The 26,544-nt window shown below is 39.0% G+C and overlaps 2 protein-coding genes across 3 annotated transcripts in view; both read left to right on the top strand.

Moving 5' to 3' along the window:
* Nucleotides 1-11,530, top strand: part of cenpe (centromere protein E) — a 45,862-nt gene extending 34,332 nt beyond the window's left edge. For both annotated transcript variants that reach the window (XM_062982459.1, XM_062982458.1), the window contains 10 exons: nucleotides 1,143-1,355; nucleotides 1,650-1,859; nucleotides 2,429-2,635; nucleotides 3,040-3,279; nucleotides 4,345-4,548; nucleotides 4,869-4,981; nucleotides 6,411-6,508; nucleotides 7,372-7,531; nucleotides 9,518-9,777; nucleotides 11,159-11,530. In XM_062982459.1, coding sequence (XP_062838529.1) covers nucleotides 1,143-1,355; nucleotides 1,650-1,859; nucleotides 2,429-2,635; nucleotides 3,040-3,279; nucleotides 4,345-4,548; nucleotides 4,869-4,981; nucleotides 6,411-6,508; nucleotides 7,372-7,531; nucleotides 9,518-9,777; nucleotides 11,159-11,256 — 1,803 coding nt within the window. In that variant the 3' untranslated portion in view covers nucleotides 11,257-11,530. The remainder of the gene's footprint in view (nucleotides 1-1,142; nucleotides 1,356-1,649; nucleotides 1,860-2,428; nucleotides 2,636-3,039; nucleotides 3,280-4,344; nucleotides 4,549-4,868; nucleotides 4,982-6,410; nucleotides 6,509-7,371; nucleotides 7,532-9,517; nucleotides 9,778-11,158) is intronic.
* Nucleotides 11,531-14,303: 2,773 nt separating this feature from the next.
* On the top strand, nucleotides 14,304-25,856 carry bdh2 (3-hydroxybutyrate dehydrogenase 2). Its single transcript, XM_062982460.1, has 10 exons — nucleotides 14,304-14,497; nucleotides 16,468-16,567; nucleotides 17,404-17,482; nucleotides 18,482-18,578; nucleotides 18,853-18,961; nucleotides 19,481-19,541; nucleotides 21,175-21,288; nucleotides 22,786-22,844; nucleotides 23,306-23,398; nucleotides 25,459-25,856. The coding sequence occupies exons 2-10, from the start codon at nucleotides 16,496-16,498 to the stop codon at nucleotides 25,510-25,512; spliced, it is 738 nt and encodes a 245-aa protein (XP_062838530.1). The 5' UTR covers nucleotides 14,304-14,497; nucleotides 16,468-16,495; the 3' UTR covers nucleotides 25,513-25,856.
* The last annotated feature ends 688 nt before the right edge of the window (nucleotides 25,857-26,544 follow it).

The following is a 26,544-nucleotide window of genomic DNA, read 5'->3' as shown; positions in this document are numbered from 1 at the left end:
CTTCCTGGATGCTAGTTCAATTCCCCTCCCCGCCCCCCTCCAAAAAAAAAAAATGAACGTATAAGAATAGTTAATTCCATGTCAGCAGTGGAATTCCATGTGATCACCTACAAAGCCCTGAACGGTTTGGGACCCTCCTACCTTAGTGATCGCCTTTCCCCCTACGAACCTGTACGATCTCTTCGTTCGTCGGGGGAGGCCCTCCTCTCGCTCCCACCTCCGTCACAAGCGCGGTTGGTGGGGACGAGAGAGAGGGCCTTCTCCATGGTGGCCCCCCGGCTCTGGAACTCACTCCCCAGGGAAATCAGGAAAGCCCCCACCCTGGTAGCATTCAGAAAGAGCGTGAAAACCTGGCTGTTTACTCAGGCCTTTAGTTAAAGATTGCTCATCCCCATAGCAATCTGTATCTGTGACCATTCCTGTACCGATTTGCATTTTTTACCTATGTCAACTTGATAAAGACACAGGGTCTATTCCCATCCCAATTTGCACTTCCAAGAATTTGCAGCACTTTATCAGTCACCTCGTGTTTACAATATTTATATGGCGCACCTTACCCAGTCTACTTTTACAACCTCTCCATTTTAATCCATGTTTTTATTAGTTCTTGTCATTTGTTTTTATTTGCTAATGTTTAAATTTTTATAATTGTGCATGTTTTTTGTCTATTGTTGTGTTTTATATTGCTATTGTTTTTATTCGGGCTTGGCCCCATGTAAGCCGCCCTGAGTCCCCTTTGGGGAGATAGAGGCGGGGGTATAAAAATAAAGTAGTTGTTATTATTATTATTATTATTAAGAGTCTTTCTCCACTGTAGAGCACCTAGATAGCTTCCACATCCAGGCTCACTGGATATGGGAGCTATCCAGGAGAATAGATACATACATGCATATGTTTTATTTTTTATTATATACTAATAAAAACTTCAACTGGTGGCTGATGTCTTGTCTGTCTATTTATCTTGCTGAAGATATTATGCACTATGGGACACTAAATTAAATCTGTTAAACACTCATTACTAACTAATGAGAATGACTGCTCTGTGTATGTGTATGCACATACATGTTTTAGTTACACACAGATATGCAAATGCATACATTTTATTTTGCTGTTTATTCTTAGCCAGTTTTCATTTATTTTAGGAAGTTCTAAAGACATTCTCATGCCTTGAAAAGAGATCGGAGTGTCTTAAAGCAGTATCTCTTCAAATTAAATGTGAATTTGACCAGCAGAAATCTGTAGTAGCAAAAGGAGTTGTTGATCTTTCACCTCAACAAGCAAAAGATGTCAAATGGCTTCAGATGGAACATGAGCACATAACAAACAGCATTTACAGCTTGTTGAATAAACTTCAGGTATCAATTCTGAATGTTATGATTGTTTTTATGGAATGCTTAAATTGAAAGCCAGCAAGCATTGCTCTAATGTCTTAGATTCAAAAACCAATCCCACTAACATTTCTTCCCATCCCTGACAAGGCTACTCTCCAGCTACTAATAATGACAACTCAGATAAAAAATGTTTATTTCTCTTCTATGACCTCTCAAGTCTGCTGCCTGCAGTGGTTATCTCACTTTTTTTTTACATAATAGTAGAAGCAGCCTAGTAAAACTGTATCTAATTTAGTCCTGCATTCTCATTGTCAACAGTTCAATTTCACCCGCTTATGCAAAAAGAGAGCCCAATACTACACTAAAGTGAGTACATACACCTCAGAGCTACTTGACGAGAGAAGAAAACAACTTGAGCTGCTGACACAGATTCATCATCTCAAAAAAAGTTATTTCAATCCACCCACAGTGATGTCCCACCAGTTGAACATCTCTGAACTGAACCAGTACCTGGATCTATACACAGAGGTACCATGCCCCCTCTCCTCCCCCCAAAATTCATGTCTGCTAGGCTGGCATGAAATATGTGAGATGTCCCCACAGCTTGTTTTGTAAATCTTGGAACATTTTCTGACCTAATGGAAATCAAATGGAGACAGCAAGAACATATTTTAATGTTTTCTCACATTTCTTTTCTAAGGGTTTGATTTTATTATTTTCACTTCAACCTTTCTTGGGTCCATCTGAAAATGCTTGTGCTTTTTGTGAAAAGAGTACTGGGTTCAATCTATTTGCTATGGGGTGCCCCAAAGGAGGGTTATATGAATTGCTGGAGTTCTAATCTCAGTCAATATAGAGTGGAAATGGGGAAACTTTGACCATCCAGATATTTTGGGAAACATTCTCCACAATCACTTGCCTTTGGACATGCGGTGTAAGCATGATAGAGCCAGTAGGAGGGTTTCTAACATCAACATAGAGTAAGATGGAGCAAGTTATGACCTGGTGTAACAAGAGCTTCCTGTACACATGCTTCATGGCACACAAAGAAATAACACAAAACACAACAGCTTATGTCCATTTTTCTTTTGATGCAGAAAATCTTGAAAGACATTTCGGAAATGGAAGAAGAACTTTGTAGTATAGAACAAAAGCTAACGCAATTGCAGAATGGTGATAATGAATCAAAACAGTATTTGGAACGTTGTTCGATTCATTTTAACGTACAAGATTTTGAGGCAGGCGTCAAGCAATTAAAGGAAAGATTCGTGCCAGTTGGCCAGTTCCTGAATCCCAAAACTCAGGTACAAAGTGTACTTTAGCATATGGCCATGAGACTATACTTGTCTATATATACATTGGCTTGGATCAGTATATTTGTCATGGGTTAATTATTCAAAGCAGTTTTGACAACAAACTGTCTGTTTAAGGGTTTGTTCACCTTGCAATACATTGCTCTACATATTTTATGGTATTTGTTTGTTTTAATAGACTGAATTTGCAGTTAAATTGTAGAGTACGAGATCAAGGTTGTAGATCTTTAAGACTTTTGTTTCAGAACATGGGAAAGCAGAATAAGAGTCCCACTCTCAAAAATATGTAACTCACTGTTTTACATCTTCCATGTTGGCATGGCTGATAGCAGTTTATCCTGATTCTTTCTTTTGCCACTTTGTATGTTAGCTTCATAAATAGTATTATTTTACAGGCCTATGCTCAAGCTAAAATAGAGCTGGACACAAGAAACACTGACTACTGCAAAGAAACAGAAGCTGCCTTGAAAGCCTGCAGAGAGCAAACCAAGGAGCTGCTTCTAGAACTGAGTACACTTAAGGAAGAGGAAGAGATTAAAGAAAAGCAAAATAATTCTTACGATGCTACTCTTGCACGAATACAAAAAAATCATCAACTTGAAAATGAACTAAAAGCAGCAGAGGTGGACATAAAGGTAAACAATCACATTTCCCATTTGCTACATAACTGTGATGTCCCTCAAAGATCAATGTGAGATGAAGGCAGGAGCATTAAAACATCACAAAAAGGGTGAGCTTTCTTGAGTTTTCTCATTCTTCAGAACTTTTCATCAGTCTGGAACATCCAGCCCAATGAAGAGTTCAGGATTCAAAAGCCCATCTCTTTTGTGATGTTTTTGCAGGCATACAGTTTATATTTTGACCTATGGAGAAAATACAATTTTTTGTCAGCCATTTTATTCATTAACCCTGGTTCATCAGATGGGAATTTTATGTATTTGCAGCATATCCTGTTTAACAGCTGTGTCCCAGGAATTGTGGGGTTTCGGTGGCAACCAGCAACTTTATATATATAGTCTCGGGATGGTGAGCAGGATTACCACTCAAACTTTTCTGCCTAGTGATTCTAGAAGGTTCCAAATAGTGCTTTATGCCAGCGCAGATTACCCAATTGTGTTGAATTCCATACCATTGAGTTCCGGTTCTCTTTAATTAAAGCAATATGAGAGAGAGAGAGAGAGAGAGAGAGAGAGAGAGAGAGAGAGAACGCCAGTGAACTTGCTACTAGCCATGAAGTACTCCTGTATTTTAACGTCAAGCACTGATGGTGTGTGCAACGATGGATGTGAATTACATGGAACACTTGGCAGTAGTTTCCTTTTCCATTTGAATATCCTAAAAGCATAGGAAACTGTGGGATTTCCTTGCTAGCTACATTATATCCTTCCAAACTTTCAATGAGCTCAATGCCATGTACATTGTTCTCCTTACAATATCCCTGTAAAGTAGCGTGGACTGAGAAAAAAATAGCTGGCTCAAGTCACTCATTGAGTTTTATGGCTTGGAGAGAACCAGAATCTGAACTTCACAAGTAGTCCCCAGAATCTAAACTCAGTAGTTTCAAAACATGAATTCTCCAAATCTCTCCCCATGAGCCAAACCAGTAATACATCAGTATGTTCATTTATCATCAGTAAAATCTAGTTTCCATCTTAGAACTGCTATTCAATACCTAATTCCTTGCTATGTTTTATTCCAAGAATCTAAAGCTAAAAATCCAAGAGCTAGAAAATAGAGGAAGTGAAGCAGAGATGATTCTCCAGGAGAAGGAAAAAAGAATAGCCATATTGCAAATGGAACTTAATGTGAGGACGTCCAAGAATGAAGTGCCCAAGCTTAAGGCTGCATTAGAAGACAAAGAAAACTACTTAAGAAATGTACTGATGGAGATGGAAACACTCAAGGTACATGCTAACAAAGTTTGTTTTCTGCTTTTTTGTACTTATCTACATGTGAGAGTGAAAACCTCCTTGAAGAAGATTTAGAAATCTACAGGAAATGTGTCAACAGACTGTTATTAACATTATTATTTCAATTTGTTGGTTTCTGTAATGCTGTTAACTAGCATACTTGAGAACAAAGTTAGGTACTTAGACATTAAGGCTAAGAAGAGAGTGATGCTCTCATCTCCTACGTAATACTCTGTTAACTTGTAACTATTCTCTGTACTCATAAATAGCTTCCTCCTCTTCACCAGATGTGTTATTTCTCCCTATCAATTTAGACCAAGCTAAGTAAAGGTGCTGAATTCTATAAGGAGGAAATTGAAGACCTCAAAACGAAACTTGTAAATGCTGATATGGCAAGAACAAAGCAGTCCAGGCTCTTTGAGCAGGAGTAAGTCCTGTTTCATTTAGCAGCAATTCTCTGTAGTGTTGACATTTTTCAATGCCAAGCTATTCAAGAAAAGAAATGGTGGGTTAAGCAAAATGTATTACAGTAGTCCTTGGAGTTTGCTGGAGTTACGGACATAGGGCCCTCGCAAAAATGGAAAAGCGAATTGGTTTTCTTAGAATCCCCTTTTTTTGAACCTGAGAGAATACCGCCTGAGGTCCTCCAGCATATCTCTGTGGTCAGTTTCTGCTGAATGTTATCCAAACAGTTATGCCAAAGAACCTAGAGATCCCTAGAAAGAATCTGTTAATGAAATCCGTGAATAATCAAATCTACAAAAGGCAAACCTGCAAATCAGAAGGACCAAGTACACTTCAATACTGAATAGACTCTGGGCAATTTTGCTAGCTGTCTGTTTTTCCTATATGCATTTATATTTCAAAGAAAGGATGAAGACCATTATTGTTCTCTGGAGACAGGAAACAAGGAAATTTAGCTGCAGGCACATTACATAGTCTCTGTAACATTTCAAAGATAGTGACTGAATACGATATCCTAAAAGTGGAATAAAATTAATTGGGCCTTCTAGAGTCTTATGTTTGGGGAAAGACCCCAAATCACTGGTTGGCAGACAGTATAGATTTTATTTCTAGCAGACTTTTAACAGCAGTTGCTACATTTTAGTTTTAAAATGCGATACTGGAAAGTTACCCATAGTGCTCTAAAAACCAAGAAACTACAGTGACAGACATTTTCCAAAGTAGAGCCATTATATAAATACACCTAATTCTATCTGGAAAAATATCATTAAGTTAATGTTATTGTAAACCTGATTATGTGCCACACATCCTAAAGGAACTTATTACATGGTATTTTGGCCTTTGCCTTCCTCTAAGGCTGAGTCAGGAGCCCCGGTGGCGAAGTGTGTTAAAGCACTGAGCTGCTGAACTTGTAGACTGAAAGGTCCCAGGTTCAAACCCTGGGAGCGGCGGGAGCAGCCGCTGTTAGCTCCAGCTTCTGCCAACCTAGCAGTTTGAAAACATGCCAATGTGAGTAAATCAATAGGTATCGCTCCAGTGGGAAGGTAACGGTGCTCCATGCAGTCATGCCGGCCACATGACCTTGGAGGTGTCTACGGACAACGCCTGCTCTTCGGCTTAGAAATCGAGATGAGCACCAACCCCCAGAGTCAGACATGACTGGACTTAACGTCAGGGGAAACCTTTACCTTTACCTTAAGGCTGAGTCAGTGTGACTTGTCCAAGATTACCCAATGCGTAGCCATAGTTGAGCAGGGATTCAAACCCTGGTCTCCGGAGACAAAGTCCGATGCTCAAACGCTACACAACCCTAGCTACCTTATTTTCTATTTAGCAAAATGTGGAGTGGCAGTATTAGTGAAGTTGATCCAACTCTCTCTTGATTTTCTTAGGATGGCAAATGCCAAAGCTCTCACTGAACATAAAGAACATCAGTTAAGGAAATTAAAGGAAGAGCTCCGCATCATGCAACAAGATGAAGATGTGACTGGTAGGTACAGAATGATCAAATGTGTGTTCTAGGATATCAATGTATTTTGAAGCTGCAGTTCTATGCAAAGATCAAGATATGGTGACTTATCAACTTTTTTTGTCTATGTATGCTTAGAGTTCATATTTCTTTGTTTTCCTGGAATGCTGATAAACACTCCAGAATCATTTGATGAAACATAGCATATATTGTAAAATTTATATTACATAATTGGTGGTACCTTTTAGTGACATCAGATTCCAATAATTATATTATCCAGTGTCCCACTAAGAGTGTTTGGAATTCTCTGTTGATACAAGTTGAGCATTCCCTATCCAGAATTCAAAATCTGAAATGCTCCAAAAACCCTGACTGTCCATTTGGGTGGCTGAGATAGTGACATTTTTACTCTCTGATAATTCACTCACTGTAAACAAACTTTGCTCCATTCACAAATTCATTAAAATATTACCTATAAAATTATCTTCAGGCTATGTGTACAAGATGTGTTCAGAATATAAATGAATTTCATGTTTAGACTGTGCTCCTATCCCTATGTACATATATGAAAATACAGATATTCAATAAATAAATAAAAACATTTCAGGTTTTTTCAGACAAATATTTCAGTTAAAGAAATACTTACAGGTTGAAATCTGTCTTGTCAATTTTAACCAGTACATTTCCTGTATTTGGTCTCAAATTCTGGCTTGTGTTTTGTTATGCTAGAATCTAAAAGTGTTTGCCTCTGTGGTAGGAATATTGTTGAGCTCACACGCAAACAAACAAAGTAGTGTTTGCAAATAGTATAGTAACAGACTGCCATTTTCCTTGTGCTGTTGTATTTTTGAGATTTTAATAGCCTTCTTTTGTACATGTTTCAGTACTGTCAAGCAAAGACCTTCCTCAGCCACCTCTGCCAATCACCTATGGTGGCGGAAGTGGCATCGTACAAAATACTCAACTGCTTATGCTGAAAAATGAGCATGCAAAGCTGGAAAAGAAATATAGTCAGCTTCAAAAAGAACATGAAGTTGTGTTGGTGTAAGTCTTAAAATTACCTATAATCTTTGTGTGCATATTGGTTCTCTGAGCTTTTGAGTTTGTCACTCTTACCATATGATGATGATGATGATGATGATGATGATGATAAATTCATTACTTGTGTCATTACATAACAAAATACAGAGTTAAAATACAAGTTAAAATCCACTGAAAAAGTCCAGATTAAAATACCATATGACCAACATCGGTTACTGATTTGCCTGTTGTTGATGATGGTAATAATAATAATAATAATAATAATAATAATAATAATAATAATAATAATAATGCAAGACTTGGCAACACGTCTGGAGGACACTGTTGGAAAAGGATGCCATGACCATTATGTGATCTAGAAGTAAAATGGCTTTGCCTCAGGCCATAAATGGATTACCTAAGTGCAAAGCAAAGCCATTATAAGCTCCAGCTGGTTTGTCCAGGTCACCTGTGTCCTGGATAAGCCACACTCTGTGGCTAGTGGGTCATAATTGGTTTGATTACAACTGACCTGGACAAACCAGTTGGATTTACTTCTAGATCACATAATGGTCATAGCATTCTTTCCCAGTACAGTGTACTCTAGATGTGTTATTCCAATTCTCATAAGCTCTAGGCAGACATGACTAGTGGTCAGAAATGTTGGGAGTTGTCACCCAAAATATCTGTTGTGAAAAGATACAGCATTTTATAAAAAACTAGAGTCTTAACATTGATGCGTAGACATCCATGAAGGTCACATTGAGCCTGTTACATGCTTCTTAATCCAAACCACCTAACAGGAAAAATCATAAAAAGAAGAGGGGATTGCATACTCACAATTTGAGCTGTTTCAGGTGAGGCAAGGTATAAATAAAATGAAACTTATTTATTTATTTACAGCACTTTTACCCTTCCTTTCTCACCCGGGGGGACTCAAGGCGTCTTACAATAAATAGGCAAAAATTCAATGCCTGCAACCAATATACTAAACAACAGTTCATATAAAAACAACGTAACATTACAAAATAAAAACACATGATACAAAATTTAAAACATATCCAAGTTAAAATCCATTCATCCAAAATCCTCATACGTAAATCTTAGTCCAGACCATGTGAAATCAGTGCACTTGTGTCACTTCGTATGCTCATTTCAAAGTTACTTCTTTGTACTATCACTCTCATAATATCCCAGCCTGGACTGGAGAATTCTGAGATATGCAATCCAAAAAAGTAAAGGCCAGGCTGTGGTGCAGGCTGGATAGCAGCCATCTGCAACAAATCATTCTGACCAAGAGGTCATGAGTTCGAGGCCAGCCCGTGCCTGCATCTTGTCTCTGTCTCTGTTCTATGTTATGGCATTGAATGTTTGCCTTTATGTGTGCAATGTGATCCACCCTTCGGGGTGAGAAGGGCGGAATATAAATGCTGTAAATAAATAAATAAAGTACATTTTGGAGGAGCCAGAACATTGCAAGGGGAGTCCACATTCTCCCAAAGTTGTGACCAGATTCATAATGTTGACCTTGGCACCAGTGTTCCTTCTTACAGATCATCTCCTTTTTCAAAGCAGAAACTAGGGACAAAAGCATAGACAAAATCATACACCTAACAACAGACTAGACTATTTTTCTTTGACTGTGTGGCTCCCTTCAAAGAGCCATGTTGTGGAGGGTCCACATTAGTACTATATAGACCAGGCTGAACAAAGGGTAGTCTATGGACCATCAACTAGAATTGTTTTTGGCATTTTTTAGGCCAGAAAGAATTAATTTTAAAAACCAGAAAAGACAGGATAGTTTATAAGGTATCCATAGGTCAGGGAAGAGGGAAAGCATGCTATCGGCTCTTGGTTCTTGAATACGTTTACAAATGTGTGTGGCAAAAATGAAGATGGAGAAAGGGAAGATAGCCAGCCAAGCCTTCTCCATGTGTAAGATATTTATTTTAAAAAAGAGCCCTGAGTTGCACATCAAGTGACCATATCTCTTCACATTCCTGTTTTAAGGAATGTGACTGGCTTGAAAGAAGAAGTTACTAAATGGAAGGAACGAGCTTTGAAGAAAAGGTCACATTTCCCAAGAGACATTAAGGAAGAGCACATACCGAAATCTCCAAAGAAGACAACACTTCCCTCGAATACAGAGCTGCCATCTTCTCCCATTTGGAAACAAATTCTGAATCCAGTTTTACCACCAAACACTTCCACTGCTGCACCTTCAGGTGGCTTCAGCTTCTTTAATGACCCATGCCAAGGAAATCTAACAGGTAGGCAATAGCGTGATAGGCTCTATAGCCCTAATTCAGAATGTTTTGGTCTTCAAAGAAGCGCCAGTCGGTCTGACTAACTGTTAGGAACTCTGGGAGTTGAAACCAAAAACACGTAGAGGACCAAAACTTGGGAACAATTAGAATAGCATCTAATTTCTGCAGCAAGAAGCCCCCTGTCATGAATGATTCCCTGGAATGTTCAAGATTTTTGCAGGATAGCAGGGATTGGCAGTGCAGTGGGTCTTGAAGCCCTTTGGGATCACATGAACTGATGAGTTTGGCCAATATGCCAAAAAGTTTGGGGGGGGGGGGGATCAGTACTCAAATTGGTGAGGCATTATTTGAAAACATGCATATGTTATATTTATGTTAGCAATGGAAAGAGGGAGACCTGCAACCCATTTAATTACTGAATTGCCACTCAGAGTTTTCCAGGACAGCTGTTTTCTCCCTCCTTTGTCCAAGGAAAAAGCTCGAGGCAGGGCGTGTGGAAAGGTAACACCAAAAAAAATATTCAAAACTACAATTAAAATTACGAAACAGTGATGGTGTCAAGCACTGAAAAGCCAGTTGTGGTGATCATATGGCTTTCTAAATATTGTTGGCCTACAACTCTCATCAACCCTTGCCAGGACAGCTCAGAGGGGATAGTGGTAGCTTCAATTAAAAATATTTTTATGGCCACAGAGTTCTCAGCATTGGTTTAAGTTATTAAGTTCAGCTCCCTATCATTTGTATGATAGGTTATGAATTCTGAAACTATAGGAGGCTTATCCAACTACCGTGTTTCCCCGAAAATAAGACATCCCCATAAAATAAGACCTAGTAGAGATTTTGGGGGATTGTCTAATATAAGACATCCCCCGAAAGTAAGACCTAGCGGCGGCGGGCTCGTTCGCCGCCGGGGAAGGGGAGGAGGGATCCCTCCTCCCCTTCCCGGGCGGCGAACGAGAGAGCCTTCGCCGCCCGGGAAGGGGAGGAGGCAGCCCTTCCTCCCCTTCCCCGGCGGCGAAGGCTCTCTCGTTCGCCGCCCGGGAAGGGGAGGAGGCAGCCCTTCCTCTCCTTCCCGGGCGGCGGCGATGGCGGCGGCCCCCTTTGCCGCCCATGAAGGAGGAGCCCTTCTCCTCGGCTGGCGGTGGCTCTTTTTCGTTCCTTCTCCTCCACCGCAGCTGTGGTGGTGGAGAAGAGAGTGAAATAAGACCTCCCCAGAAAGTAAGACCTAGCGTGTCTTTTTAGCAAAAAAAATATATAAGACAGTGTCTTATTTTCGGGGAAACACGGTATTTTCTGAACAAGTGTTTTCCTTCTAGTTGTACAGATATTTGTAAAACAGATACTCGATTTCAATTTTTTTACTAAATGTTATTTTGTTTAATAGACTCAAGATCTACAACAGCAGAAACTACAGAAAACAATCTTAAACATTGGGTTGCAACAGCAGATCAAGACACTCCTTCTAACTGTAAAACTCAATAGAAACCAGGCTGCTTTGTGGATTTGAAAGATACTCCATGGTTTCAGGCTTCTGTGTACTGAAGAAGATAACTTTGATTGTTTACTTTATCTCATTTCCATGTCACTGTTTCATTCTCCTCCCTCCTTTTTTTGACTATTATAGATTGCATCTTAATATGTTTAAATAAAGACTCATTTTTTATATTTATGTATCTGTTAAATGTGTGCATTTGCATATCTGTTATGCATCTTGTGTAAAAAAATAAAAACCATGTTTATATTTGTTTAAGCTAAAGTTGTGTTTCTTTAATGCATTTCTAAAACAAGAGCTTTCATATGTTACTGCTTCGAGTCCTGGCTATGTTGGCTAAAAGATTGTGGGATTGTACTACGAAATAGTTTTTCCAAGCTCAATGGCTTGTTTGTCCCCATATTGCTTATTTTTGCATAAGTCATTGTCTCGCCTCTCAGTTGTGAACATGCCCTGGTTGTCTGTTTGGTTGATGTTTTAATTATACTGGTTGATGTTTCAATTATACTGGTTTTTATTGTTTTTTCCATATTTTATTGTTTGTTTTTAACTATGTCTCTTTGCACCTTTTTTATACTGAGCTTGGTCCCCATGTAAACCGCCCCCAGTCCCATTGGGGAGATGGTGGCGGGATGTAAGAACAAAGTAGTAGTAATTGTTGTTGTTGTTGTTGTTGTTGTTGTTAGCTCAGGCATCCTTTTCTCAGGATCATTAGCAAGTTAGAGTAGGGAGCTCTTGCAGTCTAATATGATAGCATATTGACAATCCAAATAATAATGCACTCCCTTCCCACCTCTTCAGAACAAAACAAAGACAGAATCAGGTGGAATGGCTTGGGCTCTCCAGATGTTGGATGTCAATTCGTGCCACCCTTCTTATTGAGTATGCTGGCTGCAGCTTGATAGGAAATATTCTCCAACAACATCTTAAGAGCTGCAACTTGCCAAATCCAAAAATCTATATTTAAATTATCTTTTCTTCCTGGTATTTTAGCCCACAATGTTTCCACAGGAGGAGTTTAATGGAGTTTCCACAGATGGAATGCATTATTTTGGAATAATACCTTCCTTTTACACTGTAACATGCATATAAGCTCATAAGTAATATTCACTGCTTCCATCCAGAGTCTTTTCCAGGTTAACCTAAGAACCATGCTGAACCCTAACTAAATGAATTGAGGCTCGTCCTTTATGTGCATTTTCAGTGATCATCCATTGACCAAGGCTGATCAAGACAGAGGCAAACACACTCTCTAGTGCAGAGGTGGGAATCCTTAGGCCTTGGAACTGAATCAGGCCTCCTAGGGATTCAGGCTGGCCCTTTACACTTCCCCAGATGGTCATGTTCTCTTCCCCATCACACCATAGAACCAAGAGACTCCAAGAGGAAGAGCCATTCAATCCAACCCCATTCTGCCATGCAGGAAAGCACAATCAAAGCATCCCTAACAGATAGCCATCCAGCCTCTGCTGAAAAACCTCCAGGGAAGGAGACTCCATCATCATTTGATATTTTTTTCCCCATTTAAAGAGTTGATATATCTCTTAGGTACCAGCTGCAAGAGCTTTAAACTTAGATTTTATTGATCTGTTTGGCATTGAATTTTGCCGGTTGTTGTAAGCCGCCTGAGTCCCCTTGGGCGAGAAGGGCCGGGTAGAAATGTAAATAAATATATTCACTTTTTAGTACTACCCTTTTGCTTTTGATCCCACCCACAAATGGTACTTGGCCTTAGAGATTTAGAGTTTAACAAATCCCCACCCTTACTCCAAATTCATGTTCCCTTTCAGCCAACTTGCAAACGCATATTGTTTCCGATTCGTTCTTATTTGCTATCACATTGACTGTAACGTGTGGAAGCCCAATAACAGACATCTTAAAGAGCCCTATTGTTCAACTGCCCTGTTCAGGTTTTGCAAACTCAAGGCAATAATTTCCTCGACTGAAACAACCCATCTAATATAGCTTATGTCTTCCTGCTGACTCCCACTTTTTCAAATAGTATAATCTTTGGGGGGGGGGGGGGTGATCCTGTGATCCCGGCCATGAAAGCCTTCAACAACACAGTATAATCTTTTACAATGAATCTTGTGATACTGGATAGTATATCTACAGCATAGAATTAATGCAGTTTGATACTACTTTAACGGCTGTGGCTCACTTGGAGTATTTGGCAAAGAAAGCTGAAAACCTTGTAAAATTACAAACCCCAGGATTTCATGGCTGTGGCACAGGCTGATAAGCAGTCAGCTGCAGCCAGCTGCAATGAATCACTCTGACTGAGAGGTCATGAGTTCGAGGCCAGCTCGGAGCTGCGTTTGTCTCTGTCTTTGTTCTATGTTAAGGCATTGAATGTTTGCCTCATATGTGTAATGTGATCCGCCCTGAGTCTCCTTCGGGGTGAGAAGGGCAGAATATAAATGCTGTAAATAAATAAATGGCATTGAGTCATGGCAGTTCAAGTGGTGTAGAATTGCATGAATTCTACAATGTAAATGTGTACTAAGAATATGGGTGGGAAGAGTAGCTTTTTTCTTAGACCTTGCATTACAATAAATCTATTTTGCATTCAAGATAGCCACTATCATAGCTATATTGAATGCAAATTTCTACATTCAGAAACTTGGATTCTCCATCCTTGTAAGGGCAGGGTATAAAACTAAATAAATAAATATTGCTCCCATGTTTGCAAGTTGAAAGACTTTATTTCTTTGATTCTAAGACACGCTCCCCCCCCATATAAACATCTCTAAAAATGAGGTGCATCTTAGAATTGCCAGTGCTTATTAATATAATAAATAAAGATTTTTTTCTGTTGGTGTAATGAAATAACTGCATCATACAATCAATGGTGTCGTAGAACCAAAGAAATATGATAAAGAACAGGGCTTCTGTACCTTTAATGGTTAGGTTAGAAGAGGGCATTTCAGCAGGTGCTGTTTGCACAAAAAGCAGAACATTCCTCCTTCTATATAACAAAGATACAAGGGCCCTGTCCAATTGGCAATCCCAATTTGCTGACTAAATTTCGATACATGTGTCTTTATTCCAAGTTCTCGCCTAGATGCCCACTAGATGGTAGCATTTAAACTGACACAGCCGGAATGAGTTTCTAAATAAAAATAACCTTTCCAGCTCACTCAACTACGAATCCCAGCATGCTGTCAGAGAAGCGGAAAAACCGCCTCCTGGGCAAAGATCTTCACAGGCAGTCATTGCTGAATTCCTGTGGTGAGTTTGTGAGTTGGTGTGGCTCTTCCTTTTAAGTAATATTAATCTGTGCAGAAGTTTGCGAGAATGAGAATTCATCTGCAAGTTTTTGTGTATTGAACATGCAGAATTCTCTTTTCAGTTTTTGGGTTTGTCTACACCAGACCAGGGCAAACTTTGTCCAAAACACCTGGAGGGCCAAAGTTTTCCCAGACCTGATTTACACTCAGACTCTGCTCCTCCAGATGTTTTGGACATCAGCTTCCACAATTCCTAACAGCTGGTAAGATGGCTGGGATTTCTGGGAGCTGAAGTCCAAAACACCTTGAGAAGCAGAGTTTGAGAAACACTGCTGTAGAGCGAATGAATCTTGGCACTACTTTAACGGCATTAGTTCTACACTGCAAGTGCTCACTATTGTGGAATCGTGGAAATTGTATATCTGTATCCCTATGCTTTTATGTTCTCAAGTGAGCCTCTCTTAATTTAATGGGACATATCTTAGTCAAGCAAGTTTAGGGGTGCGTCTACGGTGTAGAATTATTGCATTATAATTAGTTCAGTACTGTAGAATCACAGGAGTTATCATTTTAAAAGTTCTTTAGCCTTTTCTGCCAAAGAAAGTGCCTCATCAAACCTCAAATCTCTATACTACATAGCACTGATCCAGACAGTTAAAAGCAGGGGTCCCCAAACTAAGGCCCGGGGGCCAGATGCAGCCCATCAAAGCCATTTATCCGGCCCCCATGGCATAAGGGCAGAAAGGGGTTGGGCTAAATGACCCAAGGGGTCTTCTTCTCTTACAACCCTTATTATTATTATTATTATTATTATTATTATTATTATTATTATTAACATTGAGACTGGGTGGCCATCTGTCAGGGGTGCTTTGCTTGTGCTTTTGGTGCACAAAGGCAGAAGGGGATTGGACTAAATGGCCCAAGGGGTCTCTTCCAACCCTCTTTATTATTATTATTATTATTATTATTATTATTATTATTATTATTAACATTGAGACTGGGTGGCCATCTGTCAGGGGTGCTTTGCTTGTGCTTTCGTGCACAAAGGCAGAAGGGGATTGGACTCAATGGCCCAAAGGATCTCTTCCAACCCTCTTTTATTATTATTATTATTATTATTATTATTATTATTATTATTATTATTATTATTATTGCTCGGTGGTCAACTATAGTCCGGCCCTTCAACGGTTCAAAGGATCATGAACTGTCCCCCTGTTTAAAAAGTTTGAGGATCCCTGGTTAAAAGTGTTGTCAAACATCAGTAATTCTACAGTGTAGATGCACCTTCCAAGACCTCTTACTACTATCTGAAGTGGAACAGCTATTGCAATGAGAAGCTACAGCTCTGGAGGGTGTAGTAGACCAGTGGTTCTCAACCTGTGGGGTCCCCAGATGTTTTGGCCTTCAACTCCCAGAAATCCTAACAGATGGTAAACTGGCTGGGATTTCTGGGAGTTGTAGGCCAAAACACCTGGGGACCAACAGGTTGAGAACCACTGTAGTAGAGAGAGGTAGGGTGACAAAGAGGTAGGGTTACTATAGAGAGTTTAAAGGTCATTTATGAAAAGAGGAATATGAGAATGTGAAGAGAGTTCAGGAAGGCTTGTGACATGGCTTGAAACGTGGCTAAATATTTCTTTTGTTTGTGTTATAGTTGCTACTGTTTTTATTTTCTGCCTCTCTTGTCAGGATGTGTATTTTAATTGTTAACAAGTTAAACTTTTATTGTGTTACTATTGTGAGACCACTGATCAAAAACAGGCCTTCTTGAGGCCAGAATAGAAGATCCAGAGAGGGAATTTCAGAGCAGAAGGATCACTCGGTTGGGCATCACCCAGTGCAATAACTCATGGTGCCGCCCCCATGGACCTCCTCTGATAACAGACCATCCTTACCCTCAATTTCTAAAGTTCAGAAAATGTTTGACCATCTCTGCTCTGCACTGTAATAATTTTCAATAAATGTTTATAGGTATTCCAAACTACTCACAAGGTGTACAATGGGACGGCTTGATGGGAAAGTTATACTGGTGTCTGGGGCGGCACAAGGGATTGGACGAGCCATGGTTCTTGTAAGTCTGGAAATCTCTACCAGATTCCTTCTTTGCTGGGTCTTGTATCATTCTGTGGTGTTATTTGGCTAATAAGAACTTGAGGAATAATAGCTCGAGGGAGAAAAGCAGCAGCACCCATAGTACGATGACAGTCCAGGCATGGACAGATGGAGCTTCCACCCTAGACAGACCTGGTTATTATTTGGAATGACACCATTGGGCAGCACTTTCATGACCAGCAGACTACAGCTCTGAATGTGTAAGCATGAAAGACTACATAATATGTGGTAGGGTTAGAAAGAAGGTTTTTTAAAATATAAGAGTTTGTTTAAACCAGTGGTGTCCAGTCTTTGCTATTACAGTTTGGGATTCCAACTCCATGAAGCCCTGGCCAGTGGCCATTTGCATGCCATTTTTTATATTTATACTGAAACGTTTTATGTACTGTATTAGAAACCCAAACATGTTTTAATGCTTTAAAGTGCTTTATAAAGTCATTTGGTTTAAAACAAAGTTTACAAAAGCTTTTAGAGCTCTCCTAAAGATATCCGTTTGGGAACAAAAACCTTCAGCATAGGAACTCTTGGCTGGCTGCAAAGATGCCAGGGTCACATTCCGAAGCACATTTCACAAGCAGATTTTTTTATTATCTGTAACCCGTTCTGAGAACTGGAAATGCAACAAGGGATTTGTGTTGTTGCAGGAATATTCAGGTTCTATCCATTTTTCAGGCATAGTGTTTATGCTATAACCAAAACCAAAAATATCAAGTTAGCCAATGTGCTGTGAGAAAACATTGCCAGTCCGTGATTTAATGTGTCTAGTTATTAACCACAGGTTGTTTTGCTTTAAAGGCATTTGCAAAAGAAGGAGCTGAGGTCATTGCTACAGACATTAATGAATCCAAACTTCGTGAGCTAGACGGCCATCCAGGTATTCCTTGAATAATTTGGAGAGAGGACTCTATGCTGATGGGCCCCTTCCCCATACCTCCACTTGCTTGTCCAATCCACCCCTTTGAACAGTGGACCCACCTTTGATACCACAGCCTTGGCAGCTGCCTCAAAGTGCCAAACTTTTATGGAACATCAGTTTACTAACCAAAATAATCCCCGTTTTTAAGATTGAATACTGATTTAAGTTTGCATCCTTGTATTTGTTTCGCTGAGAGTAAGAGTCCTTGAAATTGGGGACATTTGTGTTCAGTTCATCAAGCTTGTCTCCCTGTAACATTCATCTTATGACAATATTTCAGAGCTTGGAAAAGTTACAAATTGCACTACTGATCCCTAGCCAGGATGGATTTTTGGAAGTTGTAATCCAAAATGCAACTACAGTATAACCTTCCTGTCCATGGATATAGGGGTTGTACTGTATTCCAAACTTGTATTTAAACATTGTAAATTGTGTCTCAACAAACTTCTCTAAATTTCCCCTCCTTTCCCTAACTTGAAACAAATCCCACATCCAATCACTAGATGCCTGTCAGATGAATCAAAGATTTGAAGCAAAAGATGAGAATGAAAACCTGGTCCCAAGATGCACCAGATTTGCTCAGCCAATGAAGGTGATTGAAGACAATGGGAAATGGACCAAGCATAGTGACATGGCTACCTTCATGAATGGTTGAATTATAAATTATTTAACTGCATATAGAGGAATGCACACAAAAATGTAAAAAAAAACTAGTTAGAACTAGTTTGTTTCTGTAGCAGGGTTTTGCCATGTCAAAAACTCCACTCATAAAGGCCCTTCTCATAGAGAAACCTTGTTGAAATGGCTATAAAGGTTGTATAAATTATGCTCCAACTATATATGTCTATATGTGTATATATAGATTTATTATACATCCATCACAAACTGACATCATTTTTTGTTGTGAGAACATAATAATAAGTATTGTAACGTATGTTATGTTAATTTCCTTCACAGGCATTCGGATTCGAATGTTGGATGTCACCAACAAAGGACAAATTGAAAATCTAGCCAAGGAAATGAAAAGAATTGATGTTCTGTGTAATATTGCAGGGTAAATATGGTTATTATATTCCCCTCCCAATGCACTTTTTCAAGTCAGTCTAGCTTTGTTTAATGTCTATAGAAATAATGAATAATCTCAATATGCAGCTTCAGCAGTCAAAATGTAACTGCAACTGTTTAACTATTTTCAGAGATATCTAGATCCTGCTCTGACCATTTATTTATGATCTCACACTGGGTTAACAATTTGAGCATGACCCTATGGTGCTAGCAGATGCTACCCTTAAAGATTTTTTTCTCCCTTTTATCTTCTTCTGTTTCAGATTTGTACACCATGGGACCATTTTGGATTGTGACGAAAAGGATTGGGATTTCACAATGAATATCAACGTGCGCAGCATGTATCTGATGATAACAGCGTTCCTGCCTAAGGTCAGGCCAACCTTTCTTCTTCTTCAGCATCTAAAGCACCGTATTTTTAAATTGCAGGTCCCAATCCCAAGTGGGATCCCAGTTTAGTTGAATGTTGGGGTCCCCCAAAATTTGGCAACAGTAAAAGTTTTCTGAACATCACCTAGTGGCTGTTTTAGAAATTTACATGAATATGTGATGCAGTGTTCACAGTGGATTTTGCAGAAGATGCTTTAGCTGTGCTTCATAAATAGGAAATCAGCCTGTTTGGCAAGGCTTGCAAAGGTGAATTTATTATTCAATTACTGATTTTTTTTACCTATCTTATATATCTGTATACCTGAAGCACAAAGAGCACAAAGAGATCTTGAGTGGAAAAGTTTTAAAAGCCCAATCTAGAGGCTTCCTTTAATTGATGAAGAGAAAGGCAATGAAGGCAGACAGAAGGGGTACTCAATATTTGCACAGATTTTCAGTCTAGTCCATTCTCACAATTAACTCTGGTAGCATCACAACAGATTATATTTGCAATTTTTTTAGATGCTTGAACAAAAATCTGGCAACATTATCAACATGTCTTCGGTGGCATCCAGCATTAAAGGTCAGTTGTTCCAACATGGCATTGTTCATATGTTGTTTTTACCTTATGTGCTCAATGTAATGTCTTCTAATGGATCATGTTCTTTTGACTATTCTAGGGCACTCACCTGAATTGCCATAATTATAATCCAGTTCCAATTTTAAAGGTTATTCTATGGTGAATGCCTATATTAAGTGGGGAAACTATGTGTTTCCTGTTATATGTGAATACTGAAGTTTATGCCAAATCCAACTATAGTTTGCATCAACTTCTGGCTTGGTGTACCTAGAGGAAAAATGCATAGCCATTTACCACTAAGGACAATATCTGCTATTTCTAGCAGGAGGGAAAAAAATAAGATGTTACAAATTTTAGGACACTTCTATAGGAACTTGGCCTTCTCGCTCAATTAAATGTTGATGGAGAGAAAAACTTCTTAGAACCAAAGTTATCTGGAATTAGCCAGAGTAAATATCTACAGTCATCCTTCCACATTTATAGTTCTGATTTTTACAGATTTGATTTAAAATGTACTCTCTAGGAATCTCTAAGATTTCCAGTGTGATTCTGTAAACAACTTCATTTAGTCATGCTGAGGGACCTAGAGATTTCTAGAGATAAGAGCTCTCTAGGAAACTAGGTCTTCCAATGCAATTTTATGGTGAGCTTCCATAGTAATACTGAAAGATATAGAAATTTTTAGAGACGTGTTCTCAGGAGAAGAAAATAGCAATTCCTTTATTTGCAGTTTTTCACTTTCACGAGGGTCCTGTTCCCCTAACTTCAGCAAAGAGGGCTGACTGAATGCATTTGTAGTATTACAGTCTCGATGTGTGTGATGTGTCATGCCCAAGCCTACTGATACATTTTTATTTTTATTGATTGCATCGCCCAGAATCCCACAGGCAAAAAATTCTTGATTCGTAATGTTGTATCGCAACAAAAGTATCTGAAAATAGACTTGCAACTAAGAGCAAAGTTTCATCATTTGCTTCCAGCACTAATTTCCATGACCAACACACAGGCACCCCTAAGTTTACAATAGAATTAAGCTTCATTATGAGAGGGAAAAAGAGATGACCTCCCAACATCTATGAGAAACAGAGATTAGTTTTCTTATCTGCACAGAATGTCCTCCCTTCTTCAATTTCCTTATAATCAAAACTCAGAATTACGTAGAAAGTGGAAGTGCTGGTATATGCCAATACATTCTTTATAAATGATAACACTATATAATATCATTTGAAAAATGTTATGTTCCTGATTTGAAAGTGTTATTTGCTGTTTAATTGTGCAGGATTTACTTTGAAAATAGCCATTATACTCCAGAAACTTTTTTTTGTGGTTGTCACAAGCTATGTTGAATTGGTTGAGGCTCAATGAGATATTTATTGGAAAACTATAGGAAAATGTGCTGCAAGATGTCCCGCAAAAGCAAAGTTTTTGCAATTTAATCAATGTTTTTCCATGGTTTTATGATAGAGCCAATTAGGAATGACATTTATAACCCAGGAACAAAAATCGTGTTACATAGTGTAATTGAAGCAACTCAAGGCGATTCAGAGGATGACAGCTCTTAAATTCAGATGCATGTTAATCTGTTTCTTAATTTAGCACAATGTAGTTTCCCTATTAATTTCTATCTCTTTTTCAGGGATTCCCAACAGATGTGTCTACAGCACCTCCAAGGCAGCAGTTATTGGTCTGACCAAGTCTATAGCTGCTGACTTCATTGGAAAAGGAATTAGATGCAACTGCGTTTGTCCTGGTAAATAATATTCTACAAAGCATGCTTACCCTAGAGATAACAAAGTCCATGTGATCTTGGAAACTAAGCAGGATCAGTTCTGGTTGGCATTTGGGTGGGATACCACTGACATATTTCAGGAAGGAACTAGCAAAACTATCTCTGAATATTCCTTGCTTAAGAAAGTTTCCGAAAGTAAACAGGCAACACAGAAGAACACAGTCTGTGCTTTGCCTGTTTTTTAAGATAAGAGAAAGGAGTCCATATTCAAGGCTATGCTTTGAAGGTCAGGGAAGAACTTCCTCTTCTTTTCAGTGTCTGAAATAAAGATTCAATAATGAATCCATTTTTAAAAAAATAGCTTGAGGAGCAACTCAAGGGAAATGTAGCAGTTGAAGTAGACATTGCACATTATACATTTCCACAAATTTTAATTCCTTTATGGAAAAGGAAATTTTTGCATATCTAGTGTGGATTAGAATGTGGCGGTGAATCATAAAGATGAGCCATGCAAGTAATAGTTCCTCTTTTACTTTTGAAAAGCTGGAGAACCTTGCCTAAATGTTACCTCTTTCCCAAAATCAAGCAAATGCTATGGTATTTTTGTGGCCTTTATACAGTCACAGGCAAAATCTTCTAGAAAGTTAAAACCGCCAAAACACTACTGTAAGTGGTGATTTGTAGACAAGTGCCAGTCTACAAGCTATTGGCTGTCAGTTCCTAGTGATTTTTTAAGGAAAAAAAGGCATAAATATGGCAGATTGAAGAAAAACATTGGTTTGGTATAATTCTGCTGGTGGTTCTTTGGTTCTTGAACCTTGTGATAATCCCACTTTGGGAATCTTCTTTCCAACCAGTACCTGTCATTATAGGGATGGGATCATTATCCCACCACAAAATAAACACATTTTTACTACAGTATTGCCTTCAGGATTTACACTGAATTCACTTCCATTAAACCTATATATATTATTTAGCTGTTCTTTTAACTTTCAGGGTGCATCTAAATGGTAAGATTAATGCAGTTTGACACCACTTTAACAACCATGGCTCAATGCTGTGGAGTCACAGGATTTGTAGTTTGATGAGGCACCAGCAGTCATCAAACTACTCATGGTAGAGAAGGCTAAAAGCTACAACTCCTAGGATCCCATAGCATTGGGACAAAGCAGATAGAGTGGTGTCAAACCGTACTAATTTACAATGTAAATAGTCATGGTTTTTCAGTTTTCACTGGGGCCCTGCATCCCTAATCCTAGAAAATGTGGAAGGCTGAGTTTATTTATTTTTCAAAGCAGGCTTCTGATGAGCATGGGTTCTCAAACTGTGCTCCTCCAAGTGTTTTGGACTTCATCTCCCAGATATCCCAGCCCGCTTACCAGCTGTTAGGAATTGTGGGAGCCAAAGTCCAAAACACCTGGAGGAGCATAGTTTGAGAAACACTATGTGAGAGGATCCATTTGTATTTGTTAAGAGCAAAAGGGACTTTCTCTAATCAAGCCTGTCTTACCTTCTCAGGCACAGTTGACACTCCTTCGCTGCGGGAAAGAATCCAGAACAGCCCTGATCCGGAACGGGTGGTCAAGCTATTTCATTACTACAGATAAACACATATTTTGAAAATACCTATAGCTCCTTAAATCTCTAAAGGCTATTTGAAAATGCTATTTCTTCATGGAAAAGTACACTTGTGTGGACTGGAAGGCATACGGTGCAGACCATCATTTCATCCACTGAATCTACCCTATATACCAGGCTTCGCCCCTCCAGGTGTTTTGGACTTCAACTCCAAAACAACTGGAGGGCTGAAGTTTGCCCATGCCTAGTATATATTCATATATAAGTGTAGAAACTTTAGCCAAAAGATCAGTGTGAATAACCTGGGTCAGCTTATCCATGGATCACTCACAGTGTCATAGTATGAAGGCGCCCTTACTGGCACGGATATTGTGAATCCCTTGTATGTGAGGTCTACAGTGATGTAGAAACAAACTTTTCATTTAGACTTGCTGTTACAGAAAATGCTTTCCTTCCCCAGGCATTGAAGGACTTTCTGGCCAGGCAAAAGACGGGTAGACTGGCTACGGCAGAAGAAATTGCCCACCTCTTTGTATATCTAGCATCTGATGAAGTAAGCAATCCCTGGGTCACTTGCAATGCAATCTGTTTCATATTGTTTGAATTTAGACATATGTCATCAGAAAAGGTAACTTTTTCCAAGCTGTACACAAGTCCCAATATTTGAAGCAGCTTTGAAGAGGTCAGAAACCATTTTTTTTACTCCAGCGAGTAGACCTATTGAATAATGGGGAATTAGTACATTAAGACTTATGTAAATTAATTTACTTGATTAAATTTAAATGACAGATCATTCTTCATTCTCAAGATGGCATGGAGCTAACACCTTCATATATGCTATTTTTACTGGAAAGGAATGTCCTTTTAGCTGTGACGAACCTTTGGCAGTTCAGATATTTTTGACCACAGCTCCCATCATCCCTTGCCATTGATCAGATTGACTTCGCCATCCCAAGTCAGAAGTCCAAGCATTTGGAGTACTACAATCCCTAGGCTTGCTTTGTGGGAAATGACCATATGGTAAAAGCAATCATGGAAAACCTGAAAATGATATAAAATTGTTCTGTCTTCAGCCTTCCTCATTTCTGGGTTTGACATTTGTGGATTTGATTTTAAAATGTCTTCTCTTGGAATGTCTAGGTTTTCAGTCCAATTTCTGGCATAGGTTGGCCATAGTGTCATGCCAGAAGACTTAGAGATTCCTAAAGAACTTTTCTCTCAAGTAAAAAATGAAATAACAATTTCAAATTCATGTTTTCACCCCTACTTTCATGGAGTCTTGTGCCCTTAAATCCAGCAAATATGGAGAGCCGAAGATAGGCCTAAGCATGACTTCTAGCTTCAGATCACTGTAATGGGAAAATCATGTCAACTATTGGGGAAATTGTGCATATGATTTGATCCAGCCTCTCCTTCCCCTTGCAAACCTGGATCATAAATAAAACAGCATGTGGTAAATGTGTCATTGTAACCCATAGGAAACATAATATCATATGGCGTTTATAAATTTGTTGCCTTAGGTAAAACATTGAAAACTATTTTGATATGCATTTGCAATAATGAAAACAAGACTTTGTCAGTCTGGAGTGCAAACGTGTTTATATATGTGGTCAACTTTACTCACTGTGTAACCTACATTTTCTCTGCAATTTGATGAAAAGCCCCATGTAATTCACAAGCTTGCATAATTTCACATTGTAAACTCTCCACCAAATCTGGGCTTTTCGTGTATGCGGGGTTGGAGGGACCTCTGAACACTTTCAGAACACCTTTATTTATCTATCTAATTATTGTACCACAACTTTCAATTGTTTGCTTGTTTGCATCTAAACTCTGGTTCATATGCATTCCAGCACATATATTGGAGAAAATGGTCTCTTAGGCATTTATTTATTTATTTATTTACTTACTATATTTATATTCCGCCCTTCACACCCCGAAGGGGACTCAGGGCAAATCACAATGTACATATATATGGCAAACATTCAATGCCATTAGACATATAGACAGAGACAGAGACGAAGACACAGAGGCAATTTAACATTCCAGCTTCCAGGCTTCAGGAGGGTATGCTCGATTTCGGCCACAAGGGGAGCTGCTGCTTCATCATCCACTGTGACACCGAGTCCTTGATGGATTGCTTCCTCATTCCTTTTTTGCACATTGCTGCATGATTTTTATGGTGTTGTAAATTAGTTAAATTAGCCTCCCTGCATAAGCGGTACCTACATTTTCCTACTTGATAGATGCAGCTATCTTTCGGGTTGCTTAGGTCAATAACAAGCTGGGCTATTTTTAATAGTCGGGAGCTCAATCCAACGAGGTCTGGCTTTGAACTCATGACCAGTGAATTATTGCAGCTGGCTACTAACCAACTGCGCCACAGCCCAGTCCAAGCTGTTTGGGTCCCAAGCTGTTTTATCAAGTAACTTAACCCTCTTCAAGTATTTGTTATTGAGAATTTAAGCACATGATATCAAAATAACTTCAGAAACTTTTCAAATAGCTTGATACTATTTTTTTTAAATTTATGTCTCTGGGTTGTTGTTTTTTTTTGTACTTAGGCCTTGATTGCCATTCTCTCTAATGTTGGCCCTGTTTTCTGTATTTCAGTCCGTGTACATGACTGGCAGTGAATGTGTTATTGATGGTGGCTGGTGCTTGTAACTTGATGCCTGGAGATGCCATTTGCAAATGGAAATAAAGTCCTCTGGATCTCAGAAGTCAGAAAGAAGCTGTTTGAATGTGAAGAATCTGCACCACGCTGGCCTTAAAAACTAAAATGATAGATCCCAGGGAATTCTGTCAACAACCTGATATATACTACTCCATCTCTGCCTGGAAACCTTTCTAACAGAGTAGATTTGCTGCACATTTGTTGTGTCCAATTTCTCTGTCTTCATTCAAGCCTGTTCCTGTTTCAGAAACAATATATTTTCTAAGCAATTAAAACAAAATATCTTGTTCTTGTAGAACAAAAAGTGGTGGTGGAATAAAATTCTTCCCTTGTTCTTTTTTCTGGACATTATTCTTATTACAGTAAGTGGTATTATGAATGGTAAATGATCTAAACCAGTGGTTCTCATCCTGTGGGCCTTCAGATGTTTTGGCCTTCAATTCCCTGAAATCCTACTAGCTGGGATTTCTGGGAGTTGTAGGCTGAAACACCTGGAGACCCACAGGCTGAGAACCACTGGTCTAAACCATTAATGCTACATGACCTGGAATTTCGAAAGTCTGCTCTTCTGGGTATTTTAAACTTCAGCTCCCAGAATCCCTAATCATTGGCAAAGGCAACTGAGGCTTTTCTGGGAGTTGAAATCCAAAATACTTGGCAGGACTAGAGTTTGGGAATCATCAGAAAAGCCTTTAACCTCTTGTCCTACTGCTTACTCTGTACTCTCCAAATACATTTTACTTAGTCATATTTTACAAAAAATATATAAGTCAAAGCTAGGTTGGGGGAGGGGGGACATGATGGAGATCATTTTTTGATTTAGATTGCCAAATTCTTATAAAAACAGCATACATTTTTTAAAAGTTGGTCATACCTGTGGTTTGGATTGGACATAGGGTGCATCTACACAATGCAGTTTGACACCATTTTAACTGCTTTGGGACAGGAAAATAAATTTAAAGATGGGCTTAAAGCTAACCTTAAAAACTGTGGCATAGACACCGAGAACCGGGAAGCCCTAG

Source organism: Anolis carolinensis, chromosome 5 (assembly GCF_035594765.1).
Source record: "Anolis carolinensis isolate JA03-04 chromosome 5, rAnoCar3.1.pri, whole genome shotgun sequence".
Classification (NCBI taxonomy): domain Eukaryota; kingdom Metazoa; phylum Chordata; class Lepidosauria; order Squamata; family Dactyloidae; genus Anolis; species Anolis carolinensis.
The sequence above is the reverse complement of the archived record's forward strand: the minus strand, read 5'-3'. Positions and strand labels throughout refer to the sequence as shown.

Coding starts and splice junctions, on each gene's coding strand:
- bdh2 (XM_062982460.1), top strand. CDS start 16,496: ATGGGACGGCTTGATGGGAAAGTTATACTGGTGTCTGGGGCGGCACAA. Junction 17,483..18,481: donor TGAGCTAGACGGCCATCCAG/GTATTCCTTGAA, acceptor TTTCCTTCACAG/GCATTCGGATTCGAATGTTG. Junction 21,289..22,785: donor ATGCAACTGCGTTTGTCCTG/GTAAATAATATT, acceptor TTACCTTCTCAG/GCACAGTTGACACTCCTTCG.